This window comes from Hermetia illucens, chromosome 2 (assembly GCF_905115235.1).
Source record: "Hermetia illucens chromosome 2, iHerIll2.2.curated.20191125, whole genome shotgun sequence".
NCBI lineage: Eukaryota > Metazoa > Arthropoda > Insecta > Diptera > Stratiomyidae > Hermetia > Hermetia illucens.
The window spans coordinates 39,937,445-39,960,749 of record NC_051850.1 but is presented as its reverse complement, the minus strand read 5'-3'; the positions used below and the strand labels follow the sequence as shown (position 1 = coordinate 39,960,749).

Here is a 23,305-nt window from a genome sequence, read left to right as displayed (position 1 = left end):
CGTAAAATTAAAAGACCTTAGAGAAACAATCCTATATAAGCGTTTTTCAGGTTTCTTCGACTGGACAGGTTGTGAGAATGAGTCCTGTTATATTTTACGATGGGTAGACTTTTTATCCCAACTTCCACCTTTCAACTGATACGAAAAACTAGGCCAGTTGTAAAAAGTACCGGTTGAGAACTTTCATTTGGTATCCCAGGTGGACACATTCTGATAAAAAGTCCCTCCCACGCTCTTTCTGTATGAGAAACACTCCCCTTCAAACTTAACAAAAAATAATGCCACTCATCGCATGTAAAAAGATTCACAAACCACATGTTCCCCAAAATTTCGGCTGGACTTGACACCTGCCTTCGAATAGATTGGATCTGACAACCAGGCAGACAAATTAACGGACACACAGAATTTTCATCGATTTTAAAAAGGTTTTGTTGGTTACAAAACCTAAAACGTGATTAGCCTTACCTTTATACTATATTTGTTAATATAAGCTTGGTTTGATACTTAGAAGGATTTCATGTGCCACTGTCTATTTAGTAGTTTTGATTCAATATCATACTCAGAAAACTATGTATCATCAGCAGCCACTACTTTGTCCAAAGAATTGGGATCACTTTTAATGCGTTTTGACAACACCCGGTACAATAAACCATTTTCCTCCCTTAAAATTTCATCTGTTTGATTAGCAGTTGCACTCTAAATCAAAATGGGGGTCAAGAATACACTTCATTCGAAACACGATCCTTGCCATACCACTGCCCACAGATGACTTAGTACATTCGCGGTTGTTAGTTAAGTTTGCCTCCAGATTTTAGGACAATAATCGCACCGTGAAAGAGCTTCTGATATATTGTTGAATTTTTGTTTCGTTACTGTTGAGAGAGACGACTCTGTATCGTCCGATATGCTAGTCATCTTGGAGAGGAAGAGTCGCGCTGGCTTAAAAATCATAATACCAAGGGCCCATCTCTTCCATTGCACCCGCGCATATAAGATCGGGAATAATAATTTTCGTGATTATAAATTGTTTATGAATCCTTCTAACTTTCATCAACCCAACACTATAGGAATTATCTTTTCCTTAGAGTGCGGCCAATTGCTTCATTAACCTCTTAAAGAATACTAACTGTATCCGCACTGCATGTGTTTTAATTTCTGATGTGAATTAAATCAGGAACCATGAAGTTTTGTTGGGCGCCCAAAATAGAGAAATTTAAAACATACAGGAGCCGGGTTTCCCTCTCTTCGACCGAACCGAATAGTCTTCACAAACCTCTTTGACCTACAACACATAGAGATGGATAGATTAGAAAAAACAATCGGTTTAATAGAGGGCCATATGCCTAAATCCAAGACAAAGCTTAAGATTAACATCATAATACGATAATAATATCGCCAAGGGATATCGTACCGGGTCCTAAAAGTACTATTGTGTCCTTACACTTTTTTATGTTCCCTACTACCAAGTGTTTTAATCTGTCATCTGGTATCAAGTATCCTCCCAAGTGTCTGAACCTACTTTGCATAAGCACCGGACACTCTCCCACTACATTTGTGAAGATTTCATCACTCTCTTCATTGAATCTACAGGCAATATCCGTAGATATCCCTAGCTTCCGCAGGTGATGGTTTAGGTTTCATCACTCTCTTCACAGAATCTACAGACAGTGTCCATTCTGAAGTGTAATAATTCAGCTTATTATATTAGCTCTACATTAGGTTTAGTAATGTCAGATCAAAACGGCAAATATTCACTCACAGTCCAGCTTGATTCTCTGATTACAAATCCTATTTGCCAGAGTATTGGAGGCTTCCTAGTCTACAGCAATAAATGTGCGAATGATAAAGTATAGTAAAAGACCCAACTCTGCCTATATGGCACAGCACAATAGAGAAAGTGTACAAGCCTCTCAGAAAATCCTGAAGTCAGCAAAAGCTTCCTGCTCCATACTGAACTTTCACTTTTGTTAGGAACCAATTTATAGGCAAAGAATTTGTGAGCTTTCTCATAGATACATATTCCTTGCCCCAGTAACATCAGTTCTGATGATAATTTCCAACGGCCTTCGAAAGGAGAAATTTATGCCCAAGGAGTTCTCAAGCTGTACGCTTGAAAAAGCAAGGAAGTGAAGTTAAAAACAATCCTTTAAGGCCTTCCTACCTTTCTTTCTATCCTCTCAGAAAAATTCAATATTTTCCTCCTCGGCCTCTCTAAAATCAAGTCCAACTCAGTTCTTCTATGAGGTACAGGCTTTATTCTCTGCTTTCATAAAGCCAGATATGACTCGTCTGATTTGCACTTTACCTAGAAAAGGCGGTTTCTGTAGGGAAATAGCTGTTTTGTATTTCTTTTCAGTTTTCAAGGCACTTTCGCGACATTTGCGTCAAACATCACATGCCGATATGCCAGGATATCATCTATCAATGTGATGCACATATGGTATTAGCCCTCGAATATTTAATTAACATTTAAAGCATCGAACATTTTTTCCATTGTCGCCAAAATAATCGTCCGTTACTACCGCCTTTAGGTTCTTAAGCAAATTCTTTAAACATCATCTACTTCTGCATAGAAGACTACTCGAACAAACCGAGACAAGCTGCAACATCGTTCGACTCCCATAGACCTTCAATGGGGCACAACTCCAAATCACCAAAACTTATCTAACGCAGTGCAACCATTTATCTGGTTGAGATCAACATTATCTGGTTACACCAGTCCTGCAAAGGTATATTTCAACAGCTTTCTCCAGTAATACTCGATTGAAGGTTACCACCCCATGAAAACAAGAGGTGCCCTTCAGATTAGAATACCTTCCATTTTCGTATTTTCGCCTTGTGTGTCAAGTGACGGAAGGCTGCCAACGGCCGTTGGTATGATTGTTTCATTAACAGTGAACCCATGAATTTAATGCAATCACCAATCCTTTTTGGTCACAAATCGGTAGTAAACTTCAGGGCAATCCTCCTCCCCTTTATACAATAAACTTCTTTCTTCAAAATATTCTAGGTCTACAAAGGTTCTGCAATATTTTATCATCTGTATTTCTGAAACCCGTGTCCGGCTAAGCGGTTAGACACAAGGCTGTCATACGGAAGGTAGTGGTTCAAATTTCCCTGGTGGCAGTGAGATTTGTATCGTGATTTGACGTATTGGTTTTCCAGTTTTCTTGCTGCATGCAGGCTATGCGTCCCATTTTCGTAAAATTAAATCGGCGATGTCAACGTCATTAAGCTCTAATCGTAGGTAATTTAACATCGAGTAGAATTCTCTACAGTTTTAACACTATCCTATATGATTTGTTTTTCATTGACGTCCCTTTCTCTGCCATACCTGCGATCGCTTCCAATTTGTTTCAGTACAAAAAGATTAAAGAATATTCACCGCAACATTCAGTGAGAAAGGTGTTTCCGTTTTCCAGAAATCTAGCTCATCTTCTTTAGTCCCAAGCTATGTGCTCCTCCAGGAAGTAAATGATAAATAGGGCTCACATGCTGTAAATTTAATGCCGTTCTAAACTGCCGAGATTTTAAGCTGTTTTGCTCTTTCAGTTGCACCTTCTGCAACCTAAATCCGCTCTTCCACCCTTGCATTAAATCCATCGGTTTTATTGCTAGTTCCACGTGGGTATCCTTAAATTTCCTTTACTCTCCTCTAATCTGTTTATAACTCCTCATCGTTCTCCCCTTTTATGCCTCGTCTGGGTATTGTAACATACGCACTGTTCTGTATTGCAGGTGTCTTCGTCTGAGATCTGAGGAGACCGGGCAGCTGCATAAAAATGCAATGCCGTCTCCTCCTCCTCCTAACATTGGCTGTACATAGCTGAAACCACCACTTCAATCTATATGGTATGGTAGTTTAAGGAGCATCCCATTAAAAGCCCACTTCTTATGGGACAACAAAAATGCCACTCTAGCGAGCCCAGGTTCTTTCGCAAGGATTTTCGCCTGCCGGCAAGAGTTCAAATTTCTCCACTCGGCTGCCCGAATCCTTGCAATTTCACCCTTCAAAGAAGATTTGACAGTGAATGACCGGATTCCAAAAGTTGGTTGTGGTTAGTTTATATCTAGCTACTGACAAGGACAAAATACTTCTTGTTTACTAGTCAAAGATTTTTTTATTTTAAAGCTGTTCAAGAAAATTCCAGTTAGATTCTGTCTACGTACTAGAGGCGAGTAGGTGATTATGTAATATCACTAAAGTGATGTCAGCTTGAAATGTAGTATCATAACAGCATCACCGAGTACGACCCAAACATCAGTAAATACTGCAAGATAAAAAAAATCACCTTATCACCATCCAGTAGAGAAGTGATAATGCTATTACTTTTGTGCCAATGTGATATCACAGGAAAAAATATCACCATTCTCCTTCGACAAATGGAGGTGACGATTATCGAGTGGCGAGTTGATGCCGACTGTCGCAAGCGAATCTATATGGATTTAGCGTGAGAAAATTATTTCAGGTTTGTATGTTATAAGTTTCAACTTTGGAAATTCTTTGCAATGCCGAGCAAGAATCCCGATTTATTATTCTTTGCATGTGAAAGTATCTTATTATACTATACGAGATATTTTCCTATACGAGATATTTTCCTTTCTTAACATGTGATGTTAGCGATATAACACCACATCACGGTTAAAGTCACGAAAAGTGATGTTTGCCTTTTAATTTCGTAATACCACTTTTTTCAAAAGGTGATGTGATATCACATTATCTGCTACGGTGATGTTGCATCTCTACTATCCCTATTCACATTGAGGTAGATCTTCATTTTGACGCAGCGTTCTTTAACCCAAGGTTATTAAGCCCCCTTGATAGAAGACTCCAATTCTCGACCAGACCGAAATTTAGTATGCTTTTCTGCTTCTTTCTCAGACACATAATATTTCATCATAAAAATCATGCTCGACGGAAGCCATGTTATTTACAAATGCAATTTTTCGCTATAGGAAAAAATACGTCGCACGATCATTAATCAAGACACTCAAGCCATAACTTGAGCCTAACATCATTCCACTTTAATTAACATTGCTAAATCTGAATTTCACAACGTCTTTATTGCACTCGATGGTGCTATCATATTTATTCAAAAATAGGACAGCGTGGCAATAATTTCTTTCTCACCATCCCCCGTGAACAATGTCCGCATACAGGCCAAACCCAAGCTTCCATGTCTGACTAGCAAAAATAAAATGCTCAACCATCATCAGCACCACTTTCCGTTTGGCTTTCATGGCACGACCGTTAGCATGAACGCCATAGTCCGAATTCTACAACCACTAAACATTCCTTGAGTTCATAACATTTTCAACCCTACCCCAATTCTGGAAAAAAATGGGAACCAACTCCAGGTGTTCAGGAGTCGATCCCCATTGCTCGGTATGTATGTGTATGTATTGTAGTAAAACCTTGACCAGAAGAAACACAAGGAAATACATCCATTACCCTCTCACGGAGCTCAAACTCCACACAAAAGATGGAAATCGATTAGGAAGTAGCAATGCTGTGAGCCTGGTACGATTCAGAACTGTGCAGCATGGGGCGCAGGGTTCACCCAGTTCTGACAGTGAGAGGAACCTAGTTTTTCGTGTGTACACAAAGTTCTTGTTCAACGAATTTGTCCCGGTCGTCCCGCTAGATCTTATAGGCTTTTGTGGCTGCGTTCAGAAAGTTCACCGTGTTACGTCTCTGCGCTCACGTTGCCTCACTTCCTAGGCAATCCTGGCATCTCTATTTGTGGCATTTTAATGGACTCTACCTGACCACATAAACCTTTCTCCCTGCAATGAAAAAACAAACACTCAGCCCTAAATCTCCATAAAAATGCATAAATTTTCAGAAAGTGGTTCCGCAGTCAAAAACTATTCACCTCTTATCCCTTCCTCTCGGTTTAACTTCAAGAGATTTTACTAATATATATAAATGGAAGGGAATGGGGATGTAAATCTCTCCATGTGAAGCGGGTTACGCCCGCCATACACCAACAGCTTTCGAGTGTTCTCACGTGAGCTTCCTGGGGGGTGCCGCTTGCTGTAAACCCACAAATGGGTTGGGGACAAAAAATGAGAGAATATCCTCACTTTTACCTTTTACGAGGGAAATATCCTACGCAAACATTTCACAGCTATCTCAGCTGGAACTGTGGATTCAGAGGCAATCAGCTACCAGCTAGAGTGTATTTACCTCCGTTTTAGTTCGTTATGTTTTATCTATGATATGGAGTTGTTCGCGATATTTATTACTCCCGATTGAGATTGTGGAGCTTTTTGGATGGGTTTTAGTAAAAAAAGTCATCACAATGTTCAGTATCACTGTCCCAAACGCAGGAAGTTCACGCGGATGGTTTTCAAGAGAATTGAGTTAACTGCGACTGATATACGGAGCATGTAGAAAAGGACATTGCTTGCAGATAAGCAAAGGTTCGATGCAGTAAAGCAAACATTTCGCGTTAGACTTTACAGTCATTGGCATGTGAAGGATGGTGACCTGAACTAAAACTAAGTTCGTGAGGCTTTTGCGTGTTTTTACAAAAAGGATTCAAATGACATTGGGGAGGGGATGAATGATTCGAAAGCTTGAAGTATGTACAATCGTCACGAAAAAATCACATCTTTTTTCATTTCCGGCTGTTTCGGTCTCAAGCTAATTCAATTCTAATCCCTTTTAGCGTGCCTTGGCCCCACGCTTTTACGAAGCATGACCACTGCAAGAGCACTAAACATTCGATAATGGAAGGTCATTCGCGAACCGTACCCAATTCGAATTGAGTTTGGAGAGCTAAAACCTATCAAATTAGAACAAGTAGTTGAGCACATTTTCGCTAAACCCTGAGAGTCTCCCTCATTTTCCGACCTAACATTCCATCCCCGTAATTGCTTTTGTTCCAAATCACTCCACTTCCGTAACGTAGCACGAATTATCGTTAAATTGTCTTAAAAATATGTATATTCACCCGATTACTGGAGTCAATGGATTCGATGGCTACGGCCGCTACTTTCAGCGAGCCATTTGCTATTGTAATTGTTATCATCATTACGATAAAAGGCGAAAACAACAAAACGCCAACAGTGCTCTCATCGCCTGGCAGGAGTGAAAGCTGGAGCAAGTTTAGTGGAGTTAACGTTAACCCTATTATGGCTGCGTTGCTGTAAGTTAGCATACGTAGCGTACCTTACCACCAACGAACGTCGACACAATAATAGTCATGTTGAATACTCTTTCCTTTCACTAAAGTGTTTTGTATGCGAGCCGTTTTCTAGCCAACAACAACGACTACCGACAATAGTCAAGGCACCCTCGTGTAGTGTGTGGCAACAAAACAGGAAGCAATCAACTGCACGAACAACTATTTTACAGAAAATTGGGCCATATACGCGGTACAACTAGAAGTGGAATAGTTTTCGGTGGTGAGTAATTTTTGGTTGGATCCTTAGCACCAATGCTTCGCATTAAGCTCTTCGGCACGTACATAGGTGCTCTAGGTGCTATCTATTCTGGTACGTACTGGGTTTTGACTTTTACTCGCATTGGCGCATACCTGCAGGGAGGCTACTTTCATGTACAACAGTTACAGGGAACAGATAATGTCGAAATTTTACTTTTATGCTTTCCTTTTTGTTTATCTGGACCCGGTGACGGTCACCCATGGTGACAGTAGCTATGGGTAATTGCAAGGAAGGCTGCACATAGGCATAAGTTATGGTGGCAATTTGTAGAGAGTAATATGTAATTTGGTGTAGAATGATACCACAATTCACTCCACTAAGGGTGCATCAGTGTGGGGAAAAGTTGCATTAGTATTTGACTCTCGTGTGAACACCGTCTTCGGGGATTAGAAGGTGATGTAGGATCCAAAATGAGCCATTTATTATACCCGAAAGTACTAATTTTCTTACGTTCTACGCAGGGTCGTTACAAGCCAAAACTCGGCGCGTCGTAAAACAGTGCACCCCTTCCAGAAATTACATAATTTTTCTGATTTCGTTAAAATTTCTCCAAACTTCGGGCCCCGGAAAAACTTTGCGATCAGAAAGAAATCCTCCATTTTCCCCTCTCTCAACAGGCCTGTCTCTAGTTCCCATTAATGTCCTGGGACAGGATACATTTGGGACCTCTTGAGAATTTGCTTTCCAAAGTTATGCGCTTGATTTCAAGGAGCGCAACTGTTCAAAATTAAAGTATCTTGCCGAATACGGAGCTATTGGAAAAATTGGCCATGCATATTGAAATCCGCAATCTTGTCGACATCAGTTGGATACTAGATAGAAATTCTCAAGTTCACGAGTTCACACCTTATCTATCGATTGGCTTGCATAAAGTGTATCGCTAGTGTATGTGTAAGTGTCTGTAGCCCACTGGAACGGAGTTAGAGAATAAAAACACTCCCCCGAATTTGACAGAGGTTTATTGCATTTAGAGTTCACTTTAAATCTAGGAACTAGTATCATTGTGCTTGACAAAAACATCACCACACCTGTCACAACAGAGCAAACAATATGATTTGTTGTTAAAAATCGAGCTAGGGACGAAGCTTTTCTTTTTTTCGAAAGCGACAGTTTTTGAGTTTGCTGTTCCAGGTGCTACCACATCTACCTCCCGCGTTGCTTTGCCTTTTTTGGGGCGAATGTGATAATTTATGTTGATTTTATTGCCGTCTGTGCTGTTCTACTTGTCCAGCGGATCGGCGTCGTTGAAACCAGACTGGTATTTCTTATTTCTGCATGCTTTTTCAGCGTGAACTTGCTGGTTTATGTTAGTTGACAGAAGACGTTTTAGACCGCCTTTTCTACTTGTCATATGATCAAATTGCCCTTTATTCTTTTTGTATCGGCGTGCAATTCTATATGCTATTTTTGCAGTGATGCATATTAGGGGTCCTTTGGAGTGTGCTTTATGTCCAAGGAACAGCGAGCCAAGAAGGCTAAACCAGGTCATATCAAGATTCTCCAAAGACCCACGCCATTGATTCACCATGCCCCGATTGCAGCAATATGATCTTTGTTGTCCGAAAAGCCCGTGATCTCTCAAATTAGACAATAGAACATTTACCATTAGCTTTGCAACTATGATCTTCAATGACACTTCTTCTGGCTAGTCTTTTAGATTGATGAACGTACGGTGACTGTTGGAGTTGGGGATGATGTCTGCGTCTAAGTTGAGCCTAAAATCAGATATCCTTATGGCTTGGGGTTGGTTTATTGATATACTGGGTTGGTATAATAGATGTTAGCTGCTTGGCAAACCATACTATTCCTAGTCCATTACAGCAAGCTTTTTATATTTCGCCCCAAATGTATTTTTCTTTCATAGCTTTGGATTGCCTCCTTGGTGTAAAACTAATGAATGATCTCAAAATATTTTTTTCCAAAAAGTTTCTGGTATGTCTTCGCATATAACTCCGGTTCCTGATAGTAAATTGAGGAGGTGCACCTTTAGCACTTCTGTATTCTGAGTGAGCCCTTATAATTCTTAATTTTTCATTTGAGTTTCTTTAGTTTTTTGGTTTGTTTGGAATTGAGGGAGCCCTGAGTCTGCACCGATTTGACGACGGACCGGACCAGTTGGTAACAAACTTTCATGAACTTTTGTGGCCGACAGACCTCACTTTTTGGGCCACAGACGCAAGCTTTTTCAAAATGACGGCTGACGGTTTCGTCCAGGACAGGAGCACTTAGGAGGACTTATTACCAATTTCCTATGAAGGTTTTTTCCAGGATTTTATTTATTGCTATGCCTGAGGTGTCTGTGGGGAAATCGGATTTTGTATCTGGGGAGGCTTTATGTTCGCTTCCTTTGTTGTTTGCCATTTAATTTCGATGCTGATAAAAATTAAGTCCATCTATTTCCACTTAAAGCATCTGTAAGATATTTTAGAGTCCGAGAAGCATTACTGTCCATTTGAAGAAAATTGCGGCTTTTTCATTGTCTTGCTTAGCCATGGTGATTTGGGTGAATGCCTTGGAGGGATCTAACCTGTGAGAAATTCGTATTTGGTATAATTGGTGGAACATGTCCTGTACCGATCGCGTGTGTGCATTTAATTTTCTATAACTTTAGCATGATCGTCAATCATTTCATGGCTTTTACCCAGTGTGAGTTGGACTTTTCTAAAAAGTTCAATGAGCGTACCGTACCCAGGCCCAGTATTGTTTGAAACTCTAACTTCTCTATTTTGAATTGTCCACAGCACCCTTTTGGTTCACTCGGAGACTCTTGGTGAGTGTACACTATCTACTCGATATTCATCATTTCTGAAGGTTGGTTAGATTGCGAATGTTTTTTAGGCCGACTTGTCTTCTTGAATCCCTGTGCGAAAACTTCGAAATGAAGTACCACCGATTACGTTTATTATTAGTGGCGCTGTTATTCAAATTCGGGATCATAAAAATTTGGGAAGAAATGGAACCGGCATGTCGACTTAGTTCAAATCAAACAGGTTGCATTTACCCAACAATATCGTAAAAGACAACGTAAGCTATTGCAGGGACGGTGCTAGCAAAAAAATCTAGTCAATTAGGCGCATTTACGTTGCATTTGTAAGTGGATTTGGTAGGTACAGAAGATATTTTTACCGATTTAGTTTGAGTGAGACACCATATACGACTTCAGGCTTCATCCAAGGCAAAGGCAACGCATGAGACGTGAGCTAACCTAAAGTTTTGTTTGGAATGGTGAAAGCCCTGAGTCCGCCTCCTTCTTTATGGTGGGCCCAGCTACTTCAAAAGAAACTTTTTCCATTGTTTGTGGTTCATCTACCGCCTGTTTTGAGTCACCACATTATGTCCAAGTGTCCCGCGCGGAATGGAACTGATTTTGGCACTTGCTCAAGGTTTTCAAATATCAGCAAAAATCTTGAAGTGGAACTAGGGTTCGGCTTAATTGTAGATAGTGTTGTAAACTATATGCTTGGAGTGAATGCAGCATTGGTTACAGAAGTGAAACAGACCGGCGAATGAAACAAGCCAAAATGTAGAAGGAAAATTGTTGCAAGTTATACAGTGCTCAGCAAAGAAATAGTTTTTTGAGTCTCCTATTTTCCTGCTTTTGGAATTGAAATGTGTCTTTAAATTCAGGGGTAAATAGCCCTCTTTTGTCGCATCTTAGGGTTTATTTACAACTCGCACTTCCACTCTTTTTATCCTCATTTGTTCCGCTACCTCCTCCTAATATACTTGTTTCTCCTCTTCAACCCGTACTTCTTTAACCTTCCTTTTTTCCTTTTCTGTTTGTTCGAGCCTTTCCCTTCGCTTCCGTGCATCCTTCTTCCTTCACTTTACTTGTGCCCCTACCCTTGCTCTTCTCTCTTTCTCGCTTCCTCTACTTTTTCCTTCCCTCCTTTCTGTTCTTTTCCCAGTCTTCCTTCCTATCCCTTTACTTCTACTCTTCTATTTTGCCCTTCTTCTCCTCTATTTTGTCACTAATATACTGGCTAAGTCTGTAGCTTCGATTATTTTCCAGAAAATTCTGATATAGTTCTGGTTTGTTATGATGCGTGATCTATATCAAACATTTGGAAATCTCCTTCGTAAGAACCGGAATGCCAAAAATTCTTAGCTTTCCGCTGAGGAGATTGCCCTCTGTCAGTGAATAGAAAGCAGATTATGGGTCGGTAAATCTAGTGTTTGGGAGTTATTTAACTTGGGCTGTATTCAACAATGTTAGCCACTCGATCTGGAATTCTGCAACTGAATGCCAGTTGTCAGAAAAGTGGCTTCGAATTAACGAAGCTACAAAATCGAGTCGCCCTTCACTTGTAAGGAACTCGGCCTTTTATATGTCCTTGAATTGGTGACTTTTAGCTATAAGCCTACCTCGTCCATAATGGAGCTTGATTCTCTCAAATATGCAGGTCAAAGGACGATTTAACATCCAAAACAAATTCAGTAAAGGGCAGATTGGGCAAACGCAGATAATGGCTGACGCTCACAGTAGCTTTTGATTTTCAGCTTTTTAGTAGGCGTCCTTTCACCTCTCAATAATGACAAGTATAAAGTGTTATAATTTCAGCAATGCTGATTTTGAAAGCAAATCCATGCATACTCTCTTAGGTGGCTTTTTTCAAAAGTCAGGCTAATCAATCATTGGTGATGATGTTTCTTGCCCTTCGATCTCGATATTTCGATGACTAAGGCTAGAGGAAATAGTCTTCAGGTTTTATCCATCTCGTTTTGTTTTACAGGCTTGATAAAGGATCCATCCGTGTTGTATTTTTCTATCTCGTGTCAAGACCATCTGAAGATAAAACAAACTAAACTGAGGTTCGCCGTCTGACTGGTCATTGCACCCTTCCTATTTGCACTAACGGGCAGAGCATCGAAGGAGTCGATCTATTTGTATATCTAGAAACAACGGTGGCACCGAACTTGAGGTCCTTCGACACATTCACAGCTCTAGACTACGTTGCCTTGTGTGAAATCTTGAAATGCAGTTATCTCAACCCCAGAATAAAGTGGAGACTATATTGTGCTAATGTTCTTCAACACTACGACGTCTCGTCGGGTACATTGGCCTCATACCATTTCGAACGAAAAACTTCGACAGATAGGCTAGTTATCCAATGATGTGTTGATGAGAATATAAAAGTGGAACTGAATAGGTCACAGATTCAGGAAGAGCGACAACATCACGCAGTAGCTCTGCGTCACTTCATTTCCAAGCAAGTTTGTAGTCCTGACGTTTACAACTGTCAAAATCAAAACCTAAAGTCCTCCCAATCGATCACTCCTTTTGCAACTTTAATTACCTCCAAAAAATTACCCTCTCAGATCATGTTTCTTTGAATCTCCAAGAATTAGTATTAAATCTGTCAGTTCATACCAATAGTGACAAGTGTGGGTTGCACTCAATGTGGAACTGGTATGACTTTTGACGTCAGGAGTTGCGTTGCGTTTTGACGGTTAATGTAGGGCCCAATAGGTCTTTTAGGACGTAGTGCAATTTCTCCTAACTCTCCTTTTTCAAAACAGAGGATTATCGCGATGCGAAAATACTCAAAACGAGTAAAAGAGGCTAAACGTTTTCAGACCAAATGTACGATACCTTCTTTTGGTTTCACAAATTAGCGCTTTAATTTTGTCTGTAGTTACACCATTAAAATTTCATTAAAGGTGAAATATTCGGGAGACTAATTAATTCCCAGAATTTTTTGGATTCTTATGCTCTACATCTGCGGATGGTTGGTGGGATCTGTTCTACTTAGGCGACTATAGCTACAAAAAACGCTTGTCCAAAATCATTTTCTTGGCACACCTAATAAAAAAGAAGAAATAAAACACTTAAGGTAATTAAAAATTGTCAGCTTTTTTTCGAATATACTATTAATTGGTGCACCATTGAGATGCCTGTCGCTAGGGCAACCAGACATTATAAACAAGTCGGCGTAACTTCAGACAAGACTGGAAAGATAATTCCATCATTAAGTTTGCTCCAACTTCTTGAAAAAATCTTTTCTGTTCCAATATCTGTCTCAGGTCATCGTGACTTTCATTGCAAATTACAAATTCCATCGTTACAACATTTCATTTTTCTTTATTCCCAATTTTCTTTGCATCTCCGTCAATAGTTACATAGCTTGCGACAGAGCCATTTTCTTGCCCGTCCCTTTGATGAGACAGCATCCCGCACAACTGAAGATACAAGATACGCTAAAAGAGAAAGATACTTTACTAAACACTAATGATGACTACTTTTTGTTGCAATATTATTGCAATTTTACAATTAAATCAGCAAGCGTGCATACCCCTCGGGCATATTATGATGCAGATACTTGAAGCAGATTCCTAGACTATCATAAGTACTGAAACGGCCAAGAATAAGATATAAAGAACGGAAAAATATAGGATGTTGTATAATGATAAAGCGCCATTGTCGTTGAGTGAAGGAAGAACTTTTTTCTTGGACAGGGAAAACGGAGGAATGATCTTGTCAAGTGTTTATGGCGGTTCCATCGAACACTCCACTAGGGACGAGACGGGTAGAACTGCAAGTGCTAATTATTTCGAATTACTCACTTGTAAGATGGTTACCGTTCACTGCATAGGAAATCGACCGGAGGGGGTTGGAAAGGCTTAAATGCAGATAGAGTGGTTTTTTGTAGAAATTATGCTTTTTAGAGATGATGAAGATAATATGAATTAAGATGGAATAATTAAAGAAAGGACGAAAGAGAAAAATGCTTCTTGCATCTTAAGATAGATGAATTTAATTGGTATTTAAAATAACAATATCTTTTCTTTTTTAATTGCAGATGAAACGTGCGGACGTAAATTGAATTGGATGTACAAGGAAATCGTGTCTACTGCGGATTGTCGTGCTATACTTTAAGCATCGATATCACACTTTCCCTGCCGGTGGGAAAGTATCTAGATTATCAAAATTGCAAATATCTAAATAAAATGTATAAAAGAAATCTGAACCGGACCATGTTTTCAAAGATGTCGATCATCACAAGGATGACGGAAACATCGTCACCATTTGTTATGTTTTTCCTGGTGCTGTGCTTAACGACAATTGTGCCGGTCCATTCAATATCATGGGATCGGTCAGTAGATCTTAATAATGATTTTCGGTTGCTTTGGACAATCAATAAGCAAGAAATCACATTTGAAGTTCAAGTGCGAACATTAGGATATGTAGGATTAGGATTCTCACGAGATGGACAGCTGGGCGGTTCGGACGTTGCAGTCGGATGGGTGGATCAGGGACAAGCATATTTCCAGGTATGTAACGATTTCAGTCATAATTTAATCAAATTTTTGGGTTGGTTTATGTAACAGAAAGTGGAAGAGAAAGAAAAAATTGCAAAATCATCTGAAATCAATAGTAACATGCACGCGAGTTCACATGAGAAACGTTTCTGAATGAGTACACGCAAGACGTATCTAAAAATAAGCATCATGCTCGCTTCCGAAATTAAATGGAACATTGAATACCTCCGGAGTCCGACAGTTGTTAACGTAGATTTCTATGAAAATTGATAGGCACAGAATATGAGAAAGTCTTTATCCTTTTTTTTTCCTTCGAAACAAATCAGCATTGTTTGCTGCCGGTCCTACGTATTGCTTACGCAAAATATTTACCTGGATGGAGGCACGCATTTCCTTTGTTACGTTATTGTTCCTCCTTTTGGGTAAATATATCTGGAAAAATTAACTTCTCGTCGACTTTATGTGTTCGCTTCAAGCAAAAAGTCTTAAAAGCGGATTTACTGGAAAGCCAGTGATTAACTTCATTGAAAACAAGATTGAATTTCGTTACATTCGGCTCTTTGCCATCAAAATAACAGCGTTCATCTTTTTATTCATTTTGGTGTATTGTAATGTTCATTTCGTTTCCTTCTTTACCTTATTTTACCTTACGAGAGACGCATTTCTATCTTGCTACTTTCCGGGATTAAGAAATGTGAAATTTGGAATAATTCAGGCCGAAAATTCATTCTTCTCACATGAGCGCATGTTGAGTGTTATCTGCTAACAGCGGGACCGGAAAAGGGAAAGATTATTTTGAAAAGTTAAGGGTTTTCGGGATTATAGCTTATTAGGATGTGGATGTAATTAAGGAGTACATATACTAAGAATACAAAATTTATAATCTTTGTGGTCCTTTTTAAGATTATAGTGGCTCCTTGAAAGTCTTGAAGTACACAGTCACAGTGCTGCTTTGACAACACAGAAAGAGGAAGTCGAAATTTCAAACGATTGCTACGACGCTAAAATCTGTATTCCGAATAAAGGATAGACTATAAATTTCTTTAACTTTGCACTTTAGAGAGGTTCCTGCCTCTCACACCAAGGAAGTCGTACTTGGCTAGGTTTCAGATGGCCGAAACACCTGCCCTTATTTTATATGGGCTTTTAACTCGGAAAATGGATATGCAAAATATCGTACCTTCGTGTCTTCATCCATATGGCTCTCATGGTGCGCGGAACTACAATATTTTCCACCCTTACTTCAGCTTGGTTGCTTTTGACAGGTACCGTGCTCAAAACTCTTCAAAAGATGCTAAATAACCCATAGAAAGTAACCTTTTGTCGTTCAATGGTGCCTCTAGCGAGAATGTTACGGGTTACAAGTTGGTTGGAAAAAATGTGTGAAAGAATCTGGTTTTCTTCTTCCTTCGTTCGATGTATCATTGCATTTTCTTGCAGAGTTACACTGTTGCGTGGTACCTAGCATGCGACCGGAAAGATGGGGCTTCCGAGTCGATTACACCATTCCTGACCTGGTATAGATAATGATATGTGTTATATCACAAGAGTAACTACCTTAAAGTATAATTCAAACGATCGTCAACGAAAATCACAACATCACTTAACATCACTGACAACAGTCGGTAAAGAAGTAATGAAGGTTTTAGCTTTGTGATGAATAATGTTTTATAATGTCGGTATCGATGTGATATCATATTACAGGGCGTCATTTAACATCACCGGGTAATGTTGTCATGTATCATTCGATTCATCACACCGTTTTTTCCTAGCGCAAGCGGCGGTAGCGCCTGTCACGTGTTGATACCGACTGTTCCTGGTGAATTTGCTAGTGCTATGAGCCCCTTTTCTCTTTGCTAGGAAAAATGATTTAAATTTTTAATGTGGGGGTTTTTACAATGCCCAAGAAAGAAATAGGAAGTGAGTGACATATAATGCGCGATCGCGAGAATTATGATTTCCTGCCCTTTGCATGAGAAAATATGTTACTACATTATGTGAGAAGGAATCTTGCTATTTTCTCTTGTACGAATGGTTCATTAGTCATTCTTCTTGGCACTGCCGTATGCTTTACGCTACGAATATGATAAATGTAGTGCAAATATCACTCCGGTCAAGAGGAATATTTTCTAGTATCGACTGCGGTGTGTAAAATGAGATGTTGGTGATATAACGTCACATGCACGGTTAGGGCAATAAAAGGTTATGTTCGCAATTTTGCCCTGTAATCACAAAGTAATATCCTTTGCTTAGAGAGTGATATCACATCAAGGTGATATTTCCAAGGTGAATTAAGTCAAGAAATTGCATTCCCTGTTTGATTTCGTTTGATTTGGCACCACATTCGTGTCGGCCCTAATTTTTTTCGTACTCAAGTTTTACAATTGGCACACACAAATTGCTGATTCACCAGCGAACAGTAACTCAGCCATCGAAAAACTCGTTTTACAATGAACTTCTAACTCTCGGCTCATAAAAAATCTGCTAAGGTATCGAATGAGCGGAGTTTTCATATAGTAAACACAAGTATTTTTGTTCTTTGTGCGTGTTGAGTCATAAAATTTGAAATTATTGCCACGGTTTATGCGCGTGGAAAGAGATATGATCATGTTCAAACCACTGTTTACAGTTGGTGATTAGTACCGAAAAGAAAGGAAAGAAAGGCGAAAGAAGTGCTAGATATGTGCGAACAATTTCGTCTTTAGCAGACCGAGCTCCTTGTTAGTTGCTGGACCATCCTTGCGGCTGCCATGTCACTATGAGAGGGGCAGCTAAAACTAACTTTCTAACTTCCGTCAAACCATTACAACTACTTTTGTAATGACATGGCCGATGTCATGGTGTGCAACGTAAAGTCCGAAATATCCAAGTATCAAGCACGCTGAGAATATTTCCAACATAGCCCTGAATGCTTTCAATCTTGTTTATGGGATCACAACAAAATTTGCACTTAATACAAATTTCAGAAACTTGACTAAACCATGATCTTGGTCCTTCTAAGGACGCCTCGTTGGAAAGCTATTAGACCGCGCCTGCACCAAGGCCGTGCAAGCTCCTAAGCCATCCAGAAACCTTAAATTGTGCTAAACGATAATTCCGACTTGAAATTGTGTATCAACACTGGCGAAAAATTCAGCAACTTACTGCCCTAGAAGTCTTAGTTAGGGTTATCTTATCTTTTCTGAGAAATCACCTCTAGTCCAGTTCATTTTGAACGACGAGCCGTCGCCCAGACAACCAAGCGATTAGGGAGTGACCTTCCTGTGGATAATCAACGTTGCCACGGTTGAAGACAGTATCCCATTGCGCGCATTCGTGATCTCATCAATGTTCTGCAAGACTGCATCACCATTTTCACGATGAGAGCATATCATCAGCTCCCAGTTCCTCCATACACATCCCTTGAACTACGGCAACTACACCATTTGTATGAGTTCGCCACAATAGCCTCTAGGTTTTGAAAAGGGGGCTCAAGCATTTAAATAGCATCTTGACGATGCATTAAATGAAATAAATGTCTGCATCGCGAACAAAGGTGGTGTCCTCATTGCTTCCGTCGAGTTAAGGCTGCTTACGAACACTTTCGCTGGTTTGCGCTCTGATGACATTTCACGCATGCCTGAGCGCTGAAGTCAGCAGGAATTGATTCAAGTTACTAAATATCTCAACATCCAATGCACAATCAACTGGTAATGACAATTTCTCCACGTTAATGGAAGGAAAACTACTCCCTATGATTTTCTCATACATAGCAAGTGAAATTTCAATTCCATGGACACTAGGCTCCGAAGGTTTTCACCAAAAGCTAGGACCAATGCGTGAAAGCAGTTATCCTCAAATAATTAATATGACACTCTCTGACGATGTACAACTTCGAATCATCGGAGTAGAATTGTATCCTTTCTTTCAGAAAGGGACTTTGACGTTTGTTCTCTAAAAGGCTGATACACACGTAGCGACGCGACACTACAGCACGAATAATAGAATCTTCGAGGCGATGTCAAATGAACGGTCAAAGCTTGACTTCTGTATCATAAGCCACGCGTCCCTGTCTTCTTGCCAAAACTCGACGATCCCCTCTCCCACCGGCACCAACAACTCGAGTTCATATGCCAGTTCTCCCCGAAAATATCGTAACCGATCTTTTGTCGAAAATCCACAGTATTAACATGCTAACTATTATTACTACCCAGGAACCAGTTCCTGGCTATTATCTATTCTAGCTGGTCTGCGAACATGGGTATTCGTAACCTTATCTGCACGCAATCGGAAAATCACTGTCGTCTGACTATATTTACTGCAAGTAGGTGGTCGATGATGCCTGCCACATCTTTTCCTTCCGAAAAGACAGGATTGTCATCGGAAGGGAGTCAGGTGTGTCCAGACAAAATAATCGAGGCTATTGTGCAGAACAATGTCACATAGAGCAGAGTAGCACTTTGATTTCAAGACATTCTCAAGGTGAAAACGGGAGATAGATAGGAAAAACAGCAGGGTAGCTGATACTGTCTGAACCACTGGCGGGGTCCTACAATAAATAGACTTTGCCTTAGGTAATATGCCAAATGGTTCCGGGTGAGTTCCTAAACATTGTAGGGGGTATTTTAACCTTGCCTAAGGTACACTTGAGATGCAAAACCACAATGCGTACATCGAAACCGTTCGTCCTTTGTGTGTGAGATCTCTGACATTATCCTCAGCCTCTCTCACCTTAACGAGTGACCTAGAAATGACTTTTATATCGTCATATTTGGCTAAAGCAGTCAGAAAGCAAACAAAGCTAAAGCAACAGAATTGATATAAATTAATCTGAGCAAAACCTCACTTATGGAGAATATCACCACCTCAGGCCATCGATTGGGACACTTTCATGATGTCGTAGTTAGTCCGTTGCAAATCTCGAAAGGATGCACCTATGGGGGCGCTCTGTTTTACAGTATCATCGCTGTTGGAATTGTTAACGCTTTCTATAGAACCTTCATCTTTTATTTCTGCACACCGGCTTACCAAATGTCAAAGGTTGTTCTAAACACTGGTCCATTTTTACATTCATTCACATGAATTCATGTAGGGTCCTGTCACCCCGATGACAATAACAGGCAAAAACAAGTAAAAAAAATGCCTTTCTTTGTTACAGTCATTACATCGGAGATTTTGGGCATCGTCCTGTTTATTTGGCTAATTTGGCACTAGTTGAAGTTGATTCAAAGTTTCTAGTCGGAGACGTGAAAAGCCAACACGACCCTCTCAGTTTACAGACTCAAGACGTAGTATGCTTACAGTTAAGCGGATAGGTATTTTGGCATTCGAAAAAGGTGGTACAGGCGCTTTTTGTTTGATCTTTTACGAATTCCAAGTGAATTCCTTACGCACCAGGATGCAACATCGGCTACGAAGCTGTTTATCCAGAAATTCCATAGTGCCCATAAGAACTATCCGTCCAACTCCAACCACATATTACTAGGACTCCACAATTGATGCCTCACCAGGTTACCACCCTGGCGACCCTGTTTCCAGCAGTTACCATCGGGTGGTGGCCACGCGATTAGATTCACTAGATGAAAGATTAATTTTTACTTAATGATTAATATTTGCGCAGTTAAAAACGTGCTGCTCAGTTCATGGATTCGTCATGGCCGTACAAAGCCCCACGCTTCATACAAAAATTTTTCAATCATAAATATCTTTTAAGCCGAAAGTGATGCTTGACTGGAATTCAACACGATTATTCTTCGAGATACTTTTAACAAGCTCATTAATTACACAATACTAATTGTTGATCAAACAAAAAGGAACAGTGATTAATGGAACTGTCTCCAGTAAGTCGGTTCTAACCTTCTACTGCAAACAAATACTAAAGTCACCACCATCATAATAATTTGAATTCTCGCGGTGAATCAAGGTGCGCTATCCTCCGCAAATAGATGGATTTCCCTGTAATATTCGATTTGTCGATATGCCCACGATAATCATTATCATCACACATCTTAACTCATCGACCGCAAGGTCAGACAGTATCGGCTCCATCTTTGTACATCCAAAACAAGATATTTTATTATCATCAAACGAGAAACAAATTGCGAGATTGATTCAAGATGATACAGACAGCCGACTTAGTTTGTCAGCCAGAACTCATAGATAGGCTTGAAAAATAACCCGCAAGATTGCTCATTCACTTTCTTTGGGTCTCCACTGACTCACATACGAAACCACAGCTCAAACATCGTAACCACAACATTTGAATGTGAATAATTTCCCAAAGAGCAAATAAACTTGACCAGACGGTAATATATCTTTAAAGGGGAAAGATATACAGACGTATGAACAGCAGAGGGTAACATAGGCCACACAAGCCCAATTTGTTTGGGGCCACTATCCAGTCGCCGTCATGTGGCTCAAACATAACAACCGAACTTGTTTAAGCTAATTCTCAAGGTATGATCTCTTTCCAAGGTGAGGCGATGTAGGTACTTCAGAAAAGCAGCACTCAGGCTGTATCTATAGATTCATATTTATTGCTTTGCGGTTGCTCAGCTGGCAACCCAAGAGGGACCTTCATTGCTAACTCCGAAACACCACGAATCATCACAATTCAAATAATAAGACAATAAGTCTTAGTTGAATTCTTTCTTCCTTCGAGCCCGATGAAATCGAGAAGTTTCACTGGAGTCTATTATAAACGCGCTTGCACTATTTTAGATAATCTTACAATCTCAGATGAGAACAATGCACGAGGTCAAACAAATTCACCAATCACGATTTCATTTTGTGATTTTTAAACATTTCCAACAAAAAACTCAATAGGGAAAAATAGATTTAGGCTCTGAGAATGGATCAGTTAAAGGTTACAGCACGGAAAGCGAAAAACTGTGGGGAAGATCTTTGGCTGGAATGGATATTGCAATATTTATCTCAAGATGGAATCTTTGGGAGTGAATGCTTAGGCTCGAGAGCGAAAAACATGTAATTCAATTGTTACTAATCGCATCAGGGATCAAGTGATCGCTGAGAGGTCGGATCTTTTGGTGGGCTAAGTCACGAGCTGTAATGTTACATAAAAATTATTGAATTGAAACATTACATCTTCCCACTGGGATCGAATAACGACTACACTAAGTAATTGTCCTGATCATAAATATTTGTCTGAATTATACAATTGCAAGCTTAGATCGCTTCAGAGCTGAAGTACTAAGTAATGTGAAAGTTGCGAATGAAAGAAAGTCGTGGCGGACAGCATGCTTACAAAGTCTCCTATTGCGATTATCTCCTCCGGTGGTTCTGCGTCAATAAAATGTTCTATCTAAATACCGACAAATTACTATAATCAGCCCAACAAGAGCAGGCCTTAACCCGTTTCCATATTATTACCTACAGCAAAGATTTCAAATTAGCTGAGAAATAAAAGATCAAAAACATTCAATTAACATAACTTTATTGTTCCGAGGGCCATCTCTTGTCTAGCAACAATAGATGCAACGACAACCCGGCAAATAGTCGTTATGGCCAACAACAAGAGAAAATCTATTAAATCAAGTTCTCAAGCGTGGAGTGCGATAATAGGAATAGTGAAAAGCTGCCGTTTCTAGTTGTGGCTAATAACGCAAGGAAAAAAAACCCAACCGAGCCAATAAAGGGGGCATCGAAACAGCAACCAAGAATGACAAAAGGAACAGAACCGGCCCGAAAACAGCAACAACGGTAGAGGCGCGGGATCGTATTCTAACCATTCAACATTAACATTAATGTAAAGGTGTGTCTAATTAGTTTTCTTCCCTAATTATGTACACGACACAAACAGAACAACCTTTAGGCATGATATGTGAGTTTTTCTGCTGGTCGACGGTAGACCCGGTAGTGGTTGTTCTTCGCTTCCTAGCTATTTTTTCAAGGTTCAGATATTCAGATACAAACGGCCTAGCCGATGGGGGTGACTGCTGATCCGTAGAATGAACATATAATGGAAGGTAAAGTGGTTTTTAGTGAATTGTGTAATTGAAATTGATTATTATTAGGTGGATACTTAACGGTAATATATGTTTCGATTATTTTTTATTAGCCAATTATATATGAGTTTTAAGAGGGGTTTCTATTTTTATCTTAGTTGGAACAATTATTGATCAATGAACTTTGGGCATGCATTAAGTGCACCCAACTTCTTGTTAAACAGCTAACACTTTGACAGGTTGCATAACACTCTCATAACGTAGAGTTGATCCTTCACAAACATATTCATGATATCTTCAATCTTTCGAAATCAAGTCAATTTTAAATCGAATGCAGATTGTTGATAGTCTCTGTTCAATTCTCACTATCCGAATTTTAGCCCAATTTACTGCAATTTTTATATTGCTTCATTTTCTAATAACTTTGCCAAAATAGCGCCCAATGTGGGGTTGGTTATCAAAACGCATATATAGTCTTGAATCTACCCCTGGTTATGTTATGGGATTTAAATCAATGCAACCTGAAACTGTCTCATCTAAAACCGCGACATCCGTATATGTGTGGATATCATAATTAGGTTGGCTAATGTAAAGAGCCGAGTGGTCGAGACAAAGGTTGCACATTATACGATATCGATACCCAAATAGTT

The 23,305-nt window shown here is 39.8% G+C and overlaps 1 protein-coding gene across 1 annotated transcript in view; it reads left to right on the top strand.

Annotated features, from left to right (window-relative positions):
• LOC119649384 (MOXD1 homolog 2) overlaps positions 1-23,305 on the top strand; it is a 310,141-nt gene that overhangs the window by 121,157 nt on the left and 165,679 nt on the right. Inside the window, exon 3 of the mRNA XM_038051502.1 lies at positions 14,253-14,724. Within this exon, the coding sequence (XP_037907430.1) occupies positions 14,401-14,724 (324 nt within the window). The 5' untranslated portion in view covers positions 14,253-14,400. The remainder of the gene's footprint in view (positions 1-14,252; positions 14,725-23,305) is intronic.